The 15,556-nt window shown below is 41.5% G+C and overlaps 1 protein-coding gene across 2 annotated transcripts in view; it reads left to right on the forward strand.

Moving 5' to 3' along the window:
• pip5k1bb (phosphatidylinositol-4-phosphate 5-kinase, type I, beta b) overlaps positions 1–15,556 on the forward strand; it is a 62,800-nt gene that overhangs the window by 27,388 nt on the left and 19,856 nt on the right. For both annotated transcript variants that reach the window (XM_072681502.1, XM_072681503.1), the window contains 4 exons: positions 1,127–1,257; positions 3,431–3,548; positions 9,365–9,517; positions 12,337–12,633. In XM_072681502.1, the coding sequence (XP_072537603.1) occupies positions 1,127–1,257; positions 3,431–3,548; positions 9,365–9,517; positions 12,337–12,633 (699 nt within the window). The remainder of the gene's footprint in view (positions 1–1,126; positions 1,258–3,430; positions 3,549–9,364; positions 9,518–12,336; positions 12,634–15,556) is intronic.

The following is a 15,556-nucleotide window of genomic DNA, read 5'->3' on the forward strand; positions in this document are numbered from 1 at the left end:
CAGAAATAGATAGCTGGTAAACAGTCTACAGGGTCATGGCCACCTAAGGCTCACTGATGCTCCTGGAAGCTCCACCTCACAACTTACAGGACCTAAAGGATCTGGTGCCAGATACCACAGTATGTCTTGTGGGGTCCATGCCTTGAATGGACAAGGGAGACCTACTCAGTATTAGACAGGTGGTGCTAAAGTTATGGCAAATTTGTGTATTCAGAAGAAAACGAGAATGAGTGTCAGTATAACAGTCATAAACAGGCAGTGTATACTTTATATCTATATTTTTGCCACGTAATGTATGATGAAAATGAACCTTTTCATAGATAAGTGAGATATGTGAGAAGCTGCTAAGATCTCAAATCCAAAGGCCGTTAATTCTAATGTTGGACCTGATGAAATAGAGAAGACACAGAATTTAATCACTGCTTCATGACCATTTGAGATTATTAATAAAAAAATACCCTTTTTTAAAAATATACCCTCTTTAGTGATGTGCTGCACGTGGAAATGGTTTTCAGCACCAGTCTGCAGAAAATAGTTTTGGTGTAGCCTTATAAAGATCAGATATCTCCTGTTGTGATATATCAATCTGTGCAATGTTCACAGTCCAAAACAGTGGCCTAAACAGAGGTCCATTCATGGTTTTGTTTGTAGGGCATAAGGGTGCCGTTAGCCATTCGCTTGCTTCACTTGTAATTGTTTACATGCTTTGTTCGATGGTTCTTCACCTCAGATGCACCGTTTCTAACCCTTACAGGTTTCTTCCAGTCATAGTCAAGTTTCAAGTTTCAGGTTTATTTGTCATTTGCACAACATGTCAGGACATTTATGCATTGAAATGCTTGTGGTGAGGCTCAGGTTGATGCTCTACAGGAGGACAAATCTATATTCATACTAAACATATTAAAATAAAGTTATATAAAAAATATATTAAATAAATACAAAATACACACAAAATACACACAAAATACAGAATATACAAAGACATTTCTGTAGAAATCAATCAAATTTCCACTTTGTCCATCCCAGAGCATCCTGTAAAGATGTCTCTAAACACAACCTCTTCTATGAGGTTTTATTACACATACTCAGTCTTGTGATCTGTTTATGTGTACATGTGTTTTTCCAGACAACTTCGTCAGCCTTAAAAGGGGCAATCCAGTTGGGCATCGGTTATACCGTGGGGAACCTGACCTCAAAACCTGACCGAGATGTTCTCATGCAGGACTTTTATGTGGTGGAGAGCGTGTTTCTGCCCAGGTAAGCCTAATGGAGCCTCATATTAAAAGGCTCATATCATGGGAAAATTGCTTTTTTTCTTACATTCTTTTAAAATAAGTTACCATGATTTTTCATTATTTTTAAAAGTTTCTAAATCCACAAGTTATTCCTCAGTCATTGAATAGACACCAATCTGCAAGACCAGCTTACTTTTTAAGTTGTTGTTTTTTGTGATGTCACAAAAACACTGCATTTATGTAGAGTAGGCATAATATAGCCTACAGCAGATTAGCCCCTCCCATTCATCCTGAAGTTATAAGGAGTGTTTCAGCTTGGATGATATCAGTCTTAAAGAAATTGTGATAGCTTGTGAATGGCGTGTTAATGTACAAATGACCATTATGACTGTTTTTTGGTGCATAATCCCACAACATTGTCATAAGTGGACCTTAAGAACATCAGTAAAATACAGGAGAAATGTAGGATATGGATCCTTTAACCCATGCACCCAGCTGATAGTGAATGACCAAATGTCAAAATCTACCTAAAGGACTGAATTTTACTAGAGTAACTAGTCAGACCTGAACCATTTTCCTTCCTGAGAGATTTAAAGGAGAGAGGCTTCCTTCAGGCAAAAGACTAGCGGTGGATTTGTCCTCAAACGAGGAACCTTCATTCTGGCTTGGGCTTCCATTTACTGCGTAATAAGCACTATTACAGGAAACAGGAGGTATTTGGTCCATCCAGTTTTTTCAAAAGGTGTTTAAAGAATTAAAAACACTCCAGTGTCACAGTCCTGAAAAACTCCTAGGGACTTGTGTTTGTACAGTAGGCACCAGCATTATGGATGTATTTTTTTGAAAACCGTCATCTGCTGTGACGTTGCCAGACCACTTGTCTCCATACTGAGACTTCTTTTGCACAAACCACTAAAATTAATGACTCCCTGAGCCTCAGAGCAGAGGGTTTCCGTTCTGCCTGGGCTACAAGAGGAAACGCAACAACAACAATCTTCTGAGACTCTCAGCAAAGTTACCACCCTAGCAGACAGGCAGTCATATTTCTAGAGCTTGCTGTCCCTGCTGGACATCTCCCCTCTTTCCACTTTCATGCATTAACGCCCTGTATGAATCAAGCTGACAATTTTTGTCGCCATCAAGGCCAGAGGGAATGCACGGCTGGTGCCTGCACGTGTCCTCAAAGATGCCTAGCGCGAAGACTACGGCTTTCCTGGCAGCAGTATCGACCACCCACGCCAGCGCACCACTCAGCTGGCACTGAACAAAAAACTCTAAATCCAAGGTGAATTGTCTGGACTTTTCAGTCGGAGCTGAAGTATCTACTGAGGGAGAGCCAGCATCACTTTACACTCTTGGTAAAGCAGGCCAAGCAGCATGTTGTTGTTATTTTTTTCCCCCCAGAAAATCGACTGTTGCGTAACCCACTTAGAATTCTTGAGTGTTTTGTCGGGTAGTGTTTACTGTGAGGTTTATTGAAGCCTTGTCAAGAGTTTATGACACTGTCCACCAGTCCTGCACTGCTCTCTAGGCCATCTCATGAAAATGAGGTCAATCCAAATACAAATGACCGCCCTCATGATATGAATAGACCTGGAGAAAGCATACACCAAAGTGGGTTACTGACTTTTTTTTTTCCTCCCCAGGACATCATCGTCTCATGATGTGTGTGTGCACTTGTATGTGTTACATAGGTTGCATATAGTGGGCCCTCCTTGGCCTTGGGCATCATTTGCAGTGTTCTGTGTCATTAGGCTACAGATTGCGTTGCGTGTTTTCCTCTGGCGCGTTGCATTCCAACAGCGATGCCTTGAATGGGCCTGAAAGAGAGATCAAATGGTCGTTAGTCCTCAGGGATGAAGTACCGCTTGGTCTGGGAACGTTCTCGCGCTATTTCTGTCCTACTGAGTGTTTTTGTTACCTACTGCTTCTTTCTCAGAGGATCAGTGTTACGTGGTGTTTATGGAAGGTCCCCATTTTACGCAGATCTGAGACCGGAGTTTAAGCACAACCGTAGCTGCCAGAGCCTGTCCTGAACATTATGTGCTAATTAATGAATCATAACCTGGTCCTAATTAATGAATCATACTCTGACATGTTTTCTCAAACCTATGAAGTTGATAGTAGATGGTTATATAATGTATAGAATAACTTATCATTTACAATATCTTAATACTGTATCTTTTCTGTCACAGTGAGGGCAGCAACCTGACTCCCGCGCACCACTTCCCTGACTTCCGTTTCAAAACCTATGCCCCCCTGGCCTTCCGCTACTTCCGGGAGCTCTTTGGAATCAAGCCAGATGACTACCTGGTAAACAATCAGCCTTTTTTCATCTCATTTCCACAGAAGTGACAGCTTGATTGTCTTTAAAAGCAAAATCGAAGAGTGTAAATGAATGTTTTGGCAACAGAACAGCTGTATGACTGACTATATTACTGTTATCTCTGAACACTGCTGTGATGGGGTTTAGTGCTGCGTTCAGGACAACTGGGAATCTCCTTCTTCTGCTCAGGAACGTTATGTAGCAATTTTACCATAAAATAACAGCATCAAAATCATGTTGCTGTTGATAACAGTCCACTGGCTGTAATAGAGGGAATAGCATCTCTGCCAGTGTTTTCACACTAGGGTTTTTTTGCAGACCCGGGAGTGCTCGCTCCACCAGTTCAGTATGATTAGTCAAGTGTAAAAGCTTTTTTTTTTTTTGAGCCCTGGAAGCAGTCCAGAGCACCGATCTCTAGTCCTCCTGAAATCTGTGGTTTAGGGTTCGCTTCAAGCAGACTCTGGTCCGGTCTGCTGTGGAAGCTATCTGTACCCAGCGCCGTGTGGCACCCATGACTGCTCCTGCTCTCCTATGAGAATGGCCCCTTGTTTGCAGGTGTTCTTGCACTGTGAAATGCCATGAAACTCGGAAGCACTGTTCTCTGCTGCTTGAGTGTTTGTATCAAAGAATAATAAGCAAACACAATAATCAGATAAACCAAGGTCTCGCCATTTTGCAGAAATGTGTGCCGAAAAGTGATGATTGATCCACAATTCGTATGGAATTCCCTCTGTGTGAAAAAACACCGCAGTGATAATGAGACCCTCCCCAAAAATGGGTCCTAGGTGTGGACTTCGGGAAAAGTGTGAAAATGCCCTGACTTTAGTGGAGCTGCACAAGACACAGTGCAAACTGTGTAACTCCTCTTAACCTAAGATTTGTGTAAAATCCTGTAATAGTACCCTACCACATTGGTCAACATGGTTCCTTCACTTCCACTTGTCAAGAAATGCATATGTACAGCTGTCCGTGAGGTGGCGCTCATTTGTATTCGTATTTATGGCAGTGGTGTAAAAGTGAATTACACTCTGCACCTGTAGGGGGAGGCTAGCAGCATAAAGTACTAATTCTAGCAGAATGTGGCTTTAACGTTTTCATTAAACTTAATTTCTTTGATGTCAGAAAAATATACACCTGTTTTAAAGTTTTAAAGCATTTACATTTTTGTTTATTTAGTGCTGAGTGTATTTTAAAAGTGGATGTAGGCTTTGGCAAATCACATTTAGTATAGCGGTGAAAAATAACAGGGAAACATGTGTGGAAGCAGTTCCATGCTATTAACCTTACAGATATCCAGCTTTATTCTCCAGACCCATCATAAACCATACATGATGCACGAATAGAGACCTCAAATCATATTTCTGATATGTTTAAAACCCTTACTCCAGTATGGCTTGCTCTGTTTGGCACTGCCATTTAGAATTAACATCACGGAGCAGCTTTTGAGAAATTCTGGCATTCACAGTGGGAATTACAAACTGGAAAAAAAGAGCTTCCAGTTTCCAATTTCCACTCATACAGCATAAGCTTCCATTACATGTTCGCTACATTAGAGCAAAGAAGCAAACTTAAGACACCAATGTCTTGGCTGATGTTGTGCAATTGCGTAAATCATATTTTTGCTGAATGGTTCTTTTAAAATATGCTTCTGGCTGAGGTTTAATCTTAACAACACCTCTCGCTACCTGCTTCTCCTGGGATCCGTGTTAAGGCTCTTAATGGTGACCCTTTTTTAGTTACAAAAAGGATTAAAGCCTTAATTCGACTCCTTTACACTCACTGCAGAGAGCATTATTTCTTAGCTTACACTGCAGAATGATGTCATCGGGCACAAATGTACTTCTCGTGAGAGTTAAAGTCAGGTTCGGAACTCCTGAGTATGATCCAGTTGAATCGTTAATTAAGCTGTGGTGGTTTGGATGTGTGTGTGTTGTGCAGGATGGTGTGTGTCCATCTGGGTCAGAATCCACATGAGCAAGCCTGTTTGAGGTCACTCAACACCTCAGTGTCATTTGAGGGTAAAACGCATCCAAAGAACCTTATTTTTTTAAGAGTATCGCATTTATTGAGCTGGTACTGCTGGTTCCTCTGGCTGTGCTCAGCTCCACTTGGGACTTCAGCATCTGCAGTGACTCTGCAGCAGATCTGCAGATGCTGTAGCTATTTCAAGGCAGTGCAAAAGTGTCTGTGTGTGTGTGTGTGTGTGTGTGTGTGTGTGTGTGTGTGTGTGTGTGTACCTGTATTTCTGTTTAGGTAGGCATATGTAAATATGCAAGTACATACATATGAATGCATTAATAAGGCAAAACAGTAACAGCATTGTCTGGGGTGTATGTTAGTTAGTCACTAAACACTCTAGTTAACACTCTTTTTCTAGTCTGTTTCTGCATGATGGATGCAGGAGACATAGTCAGGCGTGAAGACCTAAGAGACTTTGACAAGGGCCAAATTGATAGGGCCGTATCAAAACCCTGCAGGTGTTGGTCACCCAAGGATCAAGGATGTGTAAGGGTGACCAAAGCTATCCCATCTGTGTGAAACCAACCGAAGGAAAACTGTTGGAAACTGTCTCAGAACTGTTTAATGATGGTGACTGGAGGAATACCTCGCAACACACTGTGCTGTGCCCAGTGCAAACCAGTCAGAGTGCCCATGCTAACACCTGTCCACCATCAAAAGTGCTTACAGTGGGCGCACAAGCTAGTGTAGACTGGACCTTGGAGCAATCGACAAAGGTCACCTGGTCCGAAGAAACGTTTTTTTACATCACTTGGCACGTGCACTGGTTACCTGTGGGAGGTCCACCTCACAACTGACTGGAGTTAAAGGATCTGTTGTAAGGTCTTGGTGCCAGATACCACGGTACATCTTAACGGGTCTTGTAGAGTGATGAGTTGTGGTGGCAACAAGATGGCCATCAGCATATTAACATCTTAATATTTTGGTTCATCAGTGTATTTAGTGCAGTAGTGTGTGTGTGTGTGTGTCTGTGCTTGACAGGGATAGTAATGCCCATGATAATCTGGCTTATTGTCCCAGTCATGCTGTTAATTGTCTCTCTTTCTGTGTGAAATAGAATTGGGCTGTAATTAGCCTCAGGGCACAGATGGAGCTTCTAGAAACACGTCATTCCGTGCTTCCTTTTGCTCCCCTTTACGGCTATAAAATGTCCCCTTCCATTGCCTGTTCCATAGAAAGGCACGCAAACCCCTTTCGGACTCCTGTTATGTAATAATGATTATATCATATCAGTAAAGGCAAGGACATGCTGAGAGTAGGACTTCACATGAGGCTGAAAGATTAAATGTTCAAATTTGCTTATGATTAAACATTGTGTAAGATATTTAGTCTGTGGCTCCTCCCCTTTAGTTTGTTTACTGTCTAGTCCCATCTGCAGGTTAGAACTTCCCGTATCACATGGCATCCCCAGACTGTAGGTTTGGATAATGTAGTGTTGAGGCCTTGCTGGGATTTGAACTTATGATCTCCTCACTTGATAAGCAGCAGTTAGACCGTAGGGCCGGCCTAGAGCTGTAAAATGACCCTACATAAAACACAGTTCTGCATAAAGTTACCTTTCCCTTTTTTGGACATATATATACTTATTATGCTTTTTAGGAAAAATCCTTTATTGTATTAATAAATAAATAATAAATAATGTTTTAGAAAATAAGAGGATGGGTTTTCTAAAAAGTAGACAAGATATGCAGCAGTAGGGAGAGAAAGTGAGAACGAGGGGATGGAAGAGGAAAGACGAGGAACACGAAGGAGGAAAATGATGCTTGATGCTGACTTGATTTGGTTCACAGTGTTGATTATGGATTTATTCACAGCAGAGAGGAAGATGAGTGCAGGCTAATTAAGAGGACACACACACACTCTCTCTCTCACTCTCACACACACATACACACACACACATACTTGTAGAAAATGTCCATGTGTTTGTGGTGGGGGAACAACGTGACTGCTCATTTTCATTATGTGTGTGAGAATGTTCTACATATGGGTAATGTTATATATACAGAAATTTTTTTAATAACATCTATATAATGCATATGGCCATGTTATAATTACGGCCTGACACTCACACACTTTCACATGCTGACATACTGTATGTAAAACAAGTATATGTATATATGTATGTCTGTGTGTGTGTCTGTGTGTGTGTCTGTGTGTGTCTGTGTGTTGGGTGCTGCAGTGCAGTACAAGTCTGCTGCTGGATCTGGCTGCTACCGCTGAGCTCTGTGTGCCATCACAACACTCATTTGTCTCAAGAGGTTCCCTTTAACACTTCATTCCGCAGTGTGTGTCTGTGTGTGTGTGGCTTCAGCCAAAACTTATCAGTGCTCCTCATCTGCACGTCACATCTCCCTTGCACTGCTGTTTCGGTGACTTAGTCAAATGAACCTATGTTTGCACTATAGAACGATGGGTCTGTAAAAGAGGGCCATTAAATTCCCAGGACGGAAATGGAGATGTTTACTGAACCTGACAAGGTTCCTCATAATAACCACTGCATTACAGTAGACCTCCTCGCTTTGTTACCTGTCCTGAGACAGTGTGGTTTAACTGGTTTTCACTGGTTTGGTAACAGGCAGCCAGAGAGGAATGTGATCCGGCAGCAGTCTGTTCTACTCTGTTGTCTGGCGTTTCCTGGTTCTTCTCGTTTGTCATCAGTTCTTGTAATAGCATTTTTCAGAGTTGTATTACGTTATATTGGTGCTACACTGTATGTCCAAATATTTGTGGACACCCCTTCTAATGAATGTATTCAGCTACTTTAAGTAGCACCCATTGCTGACATAGATGTGCAAATGCACACAACACAGCTTGTCTAGCCCCTGTGGAGAAGTACAGCATATAGTATAGGTCTCTCTGAAGCAGATAAACATGATGAACCTATTAGGACCATGCCAAATGCCAGGTGTGAGCTAGAGGGGTATAAAGCCCCCCCACCCCATACACATACTGGTCACTGTAACAGACATACGTTGTTTGTGCACTTTGTAAGGTTTTTTGGATGAAAAGTTTTTTCTATTGCATCGCTCAAGAACCCTTTGTAACCCCATTAAGCCATGGCTGCCATACATAAACGTACCACCCAATTAAATACACAAACCTTGTTGATGCTCTTTGTAAAGTCTAGAATTAGAGACTGTGGCTCATTTTGTTTATGCTTTAGCTCTTCGTCAGTGGTCAGTTTCTGGCCAGAGGTTGGATGTTTTTAGATGGACTATTTTCAACTCAACAATGACTCTAGTGTGTGTAAAGACTTGAGCATCACTACTGTGCCTGGTACACCCATACCAGTGCAAGATCTTCTACCATGTGACCACCATGTCAATGTCAGTACTGTGCTGTGATTGATCCACAAGCTAAATAATATCTGGTCTAGATCTGGAGTGCAGCCACAGATGAGCTACAGCCAGTAGTCGTAAACCTACACAGTGCATTTATACACTCATAACAATACAGTTCCTACAAAGGGTCCTTTGAGCAAATTCATTGAAGAATCACATTTTGTTCCATGAAGTGGAAAGGAGCTAAGTGTAAGTGTGAAGAACCTTTAAATTGATAAAGAACCATTGCATTGACCTCTTTAAACATTTAAAAAGGTCCCTCATACATACAGGTATATCTCATTTGCGAAGATGGTTCTTTATAGAACCAAAAACTATTCTTCTATTGCATTGCTTAAAGAACCCATTTTAGTACCCTTTGTTTTTAGGAGTATATGGTGGATGTACCACATGCAATATCCAATATGTGTATGAATCTGACTGTTTATCCACTCTCCACACAGTACTCCATCTGTAAGGAGCCCCTAATTGAGCTGTCCAACCCTGGGGCCAGCGGCTCTCTCTTCTACTTGACCAGCGACGATGAGTTCATCATCAAAACCGTGCAGCACAAGGAGGCAGAGTTCCTGCAGAAGCTGCTGCCAGGCTACTACATGGTAAGATCCATTCCATGCTGTGCATATTCCCTCACTGCTCCCAGCGTCCTCTCCTCCTCCTCCTCCTCCTCCTCCTCCTCCCCCTCCTCCTCCTCTCCACTCCTAATAAGGCCTCCAGCTGCAGAAGACCACTTCTTATGGAGCTGAGCACGTTCGTCAGAGCCTTATGACTGGGCTCCTGTACAGAAATATCCCACCAGTGTTTTTTTAAAGGGTGGTTTCATCTTAAGTGTTGCGCTTTTTCCCAGTTGAAATGTGAAATCTGAACATCTACTTGCAGAACATGGTTTTGTTGATTTAAAAACACTGAATTCAGATGGTTTAAAAAAACAAGTAAAGTTTTTTAATAAGAAAATAAGCAAAGAATCTCAAAGGTGCTGGTACCGATACCACATTTGTGTTCATGGGAAGAACAGAGGGATATTTTATTGTGATCGGAATTTGATTAATGGTTATGTTAAGGTTTTGCTTTGTGGAAAAGCATGCTGTAGACTTGTGCCCTGCTTTTGGTTTTGGACAAAGTCAAAAATGCAGTCTTAATAAATAACAATTTCTATTGATTAATGTGACTAGCTGTGTAATTGATTGTGTAAACCTAATGAAATGTGAAAAGTTGTTTTTGCTCTGGCTATGCTCACATTACACGGCTGAAGTGACCCAAATCAGATTTTTTGCTTTAATGTGACACAGATATGATTTTGTCAGGGCTACGTCAAATGCAGTCTTTTCCAATCAGATTTGTATCACTTAAGTCAAGTCAAGTGAAGTGGGTTTTATTGTCATTTCAACTACATACAGAGTACACAGTGAAACTAAACAACGTTCCTCCAGGACCATGGTGTAACATAGACAGTGCATACAGAATGCAAGTGCAACACAAACAAGTGCAGACAGACAACACAACACAGTACAGACAGAAAATAATAAATAATTGGGGTAGTGTGCAAATTATGCAATGTGTAATAAATATTGAGTCCAGTGAGGTAGTCTCATATGTCTTCCTAGATTACCTATCCAATTTGTAAGCATGCAACATTTAATGCGTCTTTTTGCATGTACGCATGCGCTTGATGCTGTTGGTGACGAAGGCCAAAGTTCTTATAGGAAGGTCTGCTCACTCTGCGGCCATCTTTGCAACGTGGCTGGGTATTATTCCACTCTTACAACACCAGGCTCTGATCTCTGTAAACAGGGAGAGAACGAAATATTTAAAACTGAAGGTCAAACTACTATTTCATAAACATCTTTTATGAATAGTTTGCAGCATTTGGCTTAATAATGCATAAAAAATATAAAATTTATGACATCTTTGTAGAGGCATGTGCATAAAGGTATCGATGTGCAGGTATGCCGTTACAGATTCATTCACATGACGGATACAAGTCACTTACATTTATGAATGTGAACTCAAAAATCAAAAATAGCCAACTCCGATCTGAGCAAAAAAATCAGGACTTTATTAAGAAGGCTGTGAAGAATGTGAACGTAGACTTTTCATATGTGGTCCTAGATTGGATACATATACGATTTGTGAGCATTTCATGTGTTTTTAGCCTGCAGGCATGCGTTTAGTGCTGTCGTCATCAGCCAGCACTGGCAGCACGGCAAAACAGCAATGGAGGAAAGGAACTGCAGTGATGGGGTGATGTGCATAAACGTGCTGTTTGAAGGACAGATTCATTCCCATTTCAGACAGATACAGATCAGTTATATTTATGAATGTAAACCATTATAAGGACCAGAATTAGGTTTAGGCTGAGGTGATGGTCAGGTTTAGCTTTGGTATTAGCTGAGATTATGGCTAGGGTTAAGGTCAGGTTTAGTTTTAGGGAAAATTCAGGTGGATCTTATAGATATTTAGTTGAATGCAGTATTTGTTTAGAGCATCAGAAGTCTTAACTATCCAAATACAGTGTTGCTTAAACTCCTGCTCTTCACAATAGACGCACACATGCAGAAAGTTCCCCTATAGGTCTTTTCCATGTTGGCAGACTTTGCACAAATGCTGCTGTGTGAGGAAATGACAACGTGCTCCAGTGAGTTGTAAAACCTGAAGGCCATGTTGCATAAGTGTGGTAAGCTGTGCCATAGGGAAATTGTATAAATACAGAACAGTTAAAAACGGCACAGTCACAGCTGCATGTCAGCAGCCATGGAAATGATGGTCTTCCTCTAATATACCTGTCAAGCACCTCATTGTATGTACAGTACATGCATGTGTATATGAATGGAGATGTGTTTTGTATGTGAACATGGACATGGGTCTTAACTAGGACTGCTGCCACCGAGAGTACAGTCTTTCATAACATTAAAACCACAGGTGACTGGTAATGTGAATAACGGTGATTACATGGTTACAATGGCATCTCTCAAGGGGTAAGACGTACATATTAGCCATCAAGTGAAAAGTGAACAGCCAGCTTTGGGTAAGTGTATAGATCTGAGCCACTTTGACAAGAGCCAAATTGAGATGGCTAGACGACTGGGTCAGAGTCAGTACCTACCAAAAGCCATCCAAGGAAACACAAGCCATGAACTGCCGACAGGGACATGGGTGCTCAAGGCTTATTGATTCATGTAGGGAGTGAAGGCTAGCCTGGCTGTACATGACTTGAAGGACAAGATCTGCTATTAATCTTATGGTGTCAGATACCACACAATGCCTGCACAATATTGGGCATTAATGTTAGGTTTTAATGTTATGGCTGATGCGGCGTATAAATCCGGGAGCCACAGTGGAACACCTGTGTGTTTTAATCTTGCCACTACACTGAACTTCAGCAGTCACTGAATAATCCCCTTTTGCTTTGTTTGTGTAGAACCTCAACCAGAACCCCAGGACCCTCCTGCCCAAGTTCTACGGCCTGTACTGTGTCCAGTCGGGGGGAATTAACATCCGGCTTGTGGTTATGAACAACGTTCTGCCCCGCTCTTTAAAAATGCACTACAAATATGACCTGAAGGGCTCCACGTATAAGCGGAGGGCCTCTCGGAAAGAGCGGGAGAAGCCCTGCCCAACGTACAAGGATCTGGACTTTCAGGACATGCATGAAGGCCTTTACTTTGACACAGAGACCTATAACGCCCTCACGAAGACGCTGCAGCGAGACTGTAGGGTGAGTATTCAGCCTAATGCTGGTTGATTGATTTTCGGGTGATACTCTATGGACGGAAGTATTGGGACACCTGCTCATTTATTGTTTGTTCTGAAGTCAAGGGTATTGAGTTTATCCTGTTTTATTTTTACGGCCCAGGAAAGGCTTTCTACTAGATTTTGGAGCAATGCTGTGAGGACGTGATTGCATTTTATGGACAAGAGTGTTAGTGAGGTCAGAATGGTTGATGATCACCACTCCAGCCCCCAGTTCATCCCCAACTCCCCAGCTCATCCCAAAAGTACTGGATGGAGCACCCCCATTATTCCAGACAACACAGTTCCACTGCTTCACAGCTCAATGCTGAAGGGCTATTCTGAGTCTTGTTCTATTGCCAATACTTCTCTACAGGGACTAGACAAGCAACGGGTGCAACTGAATAGCTGAATGCATTATTGGAAAGGGTGTCCACAAACATTTGAACACATAGTGTATGATATCTTCTGGATTAATTGAACCACCAGCTTACTGGTAGTAGGTCTGTCAAAAAAGTTATTACAGTAATTATTACTGTAAGGATACGGGATTCTCTGTGTGTGTGTATGTGTGTATATGTATATGTCTGTGTGCGTGTGAGATCACACACTTAATCACTGGCAGATGATCACAGCTTGCACTTTTAAACAGTGTGATTGAAATAGTCCTTCGCCTTTTCTGATGGAACCGTTATTGGAATGTGAATGAAATTTTATAATGTCCTTGTGGAGCATCTGGCCCTGAGACTAACGAGGATGCAGTATTAAACATCCGTCTGCTGGGTTTCCAAAGCTAATTGTTGCTATGGCAACAGCAGGTGTATCCTCCTGAAAATATGCCCCCTTACATACTTTTGTTACAAATTTGATTTCACACATCTAAGATCGAGATGTTCTGACATATCCTGCATTCATAAGGCATCTAATGATGGCAGTGCTGGAACAGGACCAGGTGTCCTGCTTGTTCAGTTTTTCTTATTTACTTTTTCTTTTTTTTTGTCACTGTGCAGTAAAAGATAAAGCTGACTCAGAAACCATATGGGAAACATGTCACCAGGTCAATGAAAGTTGAGAGGTTAGGGAATTTTAATAACCTGAAATGTAAAACAAGCCAATTCAAATGACTTTACTGCTCTGGCAGATCAGTTTACACCCTTGACGCCTTGTTACCTGGAAAAAACATTTCCTTTTATAAAGTTACACTGTAGAAGTCAGGCCAACTGAAAATTCGAATGTAACTTGAGTGTTTTTTAGATGACTCAGCTAATTCTACATTCAACATTTGTTTTTGTTCTGCAGCTCAGCAGTACATCTTAAGTTGGTCCTTTAAAAGGATCAGTAAATGAGCGTCAGCTGAAACTCATTAAATATTTAGTCAAATTTCTAGTGTCATTACCCTCAACTTGTTTACTGGCCTTTCTATTCTTATATCCCTGACCCTGTAGGGCTGTGGTGTATAATGGGATTGAGACTTCTTATTATCTTATTACTTATTATCTCCTATCACTTAACAAGCAGGCAGTTAGACCGTAGGGCCACTTTAGAGGTGTGAAGCCATGTACATTTCTGTGTCCAAGAAAGAAGGGAAAGGTAAATTTACTTAGAACTGCATTTTAATGTAGGGTAATATCACAGCTCTAGACCGGCCCTACGGTCTAACTGCTGCTCATCAAGTGTGACAAGATCAGAAGTTTAAATCCCAGCAAGGGCTCAGCGCTCTATTGTCAAAAACCTACAGTCTGGGGATGTCATGTGATGGGAAAAAACAGTAAACAGATTGAGGGGGAGGAGCCACAGACTGAACATCTTACACAGTATTTAATCAGTTTCAGCTGCAGATCATTTACTGATGTTTTTGAGCCTTAACTCTATATGTATTGTTGACCAAAATGAGATACAAACCTGAAAGAAATGAGTTAGGAGCACCTTTAACCAAACTAAATCGAGTAAACTCGAGTAAAAAAGTATTTTCTCTGATATTAAAGTTTAAAAGAACGACACAGATGTTTAACACTTTCACTGACATGAAATGAAAACTTGTGGGTGAATGAACTGTGATAACAGTTCAAGAAATGAACTGTGGAGATAAATTGAAAGCATGGGCTGTATATGAGACACGTGTCACCTTTCAGAGATCACAATCTACTGGAGAATCTACTCTGAAATGACACGAAAGCGTATCTGGTTGTACATCTCATTGTTCTGCCTTTGTTCCAAATACGGAAATACTGAAGGGGGGATTCCTGAAACTAGGCTCTGTTTGCCATTTGTGTGTGAGATGTTCAGCTTCATGGTCATTGCAGTGTCCAACACACAAGTGTCTGTCTTACTTTTTTTTTTAACTATTATAATACGCTTTTACTGTAAACTTCCCTGCATTTCTGTTTTTTCCCACTACTAGTTATTTTTTCGGGTGGCATGGAGGCGCTGCAGGTAGTGCATGTGTCGTAAAGCTTAAGGGACCTGGGGTTGTGGGTTTAAACCTGGGTTTCTGTCTGGTTTTGGTGTGTTCTCCCCATGTCTATACCGGTTTCCTCTGTGTACTCCGGTATCCTCCCGCCTCCCTGAAATATACAAAGTAGGTGAATTGACCATGCTAAATGGCCCCTAGGTGGTACCCAGTGATGGACTGGCACCCTGTCCAGTGCCCAATAATTCCAAGCATGCTCCAGGCCCACCGCGACCCTGACCAGGATGAAGCAGATAAGAAAATGGATGGATGGATGGTTATTTTATCTTCCCCATTATCATTATCATTATTGTTATGTTTAACAGATTAAGCCTGTGTTCCAACAAAGAATGTATTCCTACAGGTTTAAGTATTCATACAAATTGGTAAAGTAAGTTGTTGAATAACAAATCCCTTTAGAGAGTGTTGAAAGTGCACCTATGTGGTCGATCTACCTCAT

The sequence above is a fragment of the Salminus brasiliensis genome, chromosome 6 (genome assembly GCF_030463535.1).
Source record: "Salminus brasiliensis chromosome 6, fSalBra1.hap2, whole genome shotgun sequence".
NCBI classification, from domain to species: domain Eukaryota; kingdom Metazoa; phylum Chordata; class Actinopteri; order Characiformes; family Bryconidae; genus Salminus; species Salminus brasiliensis.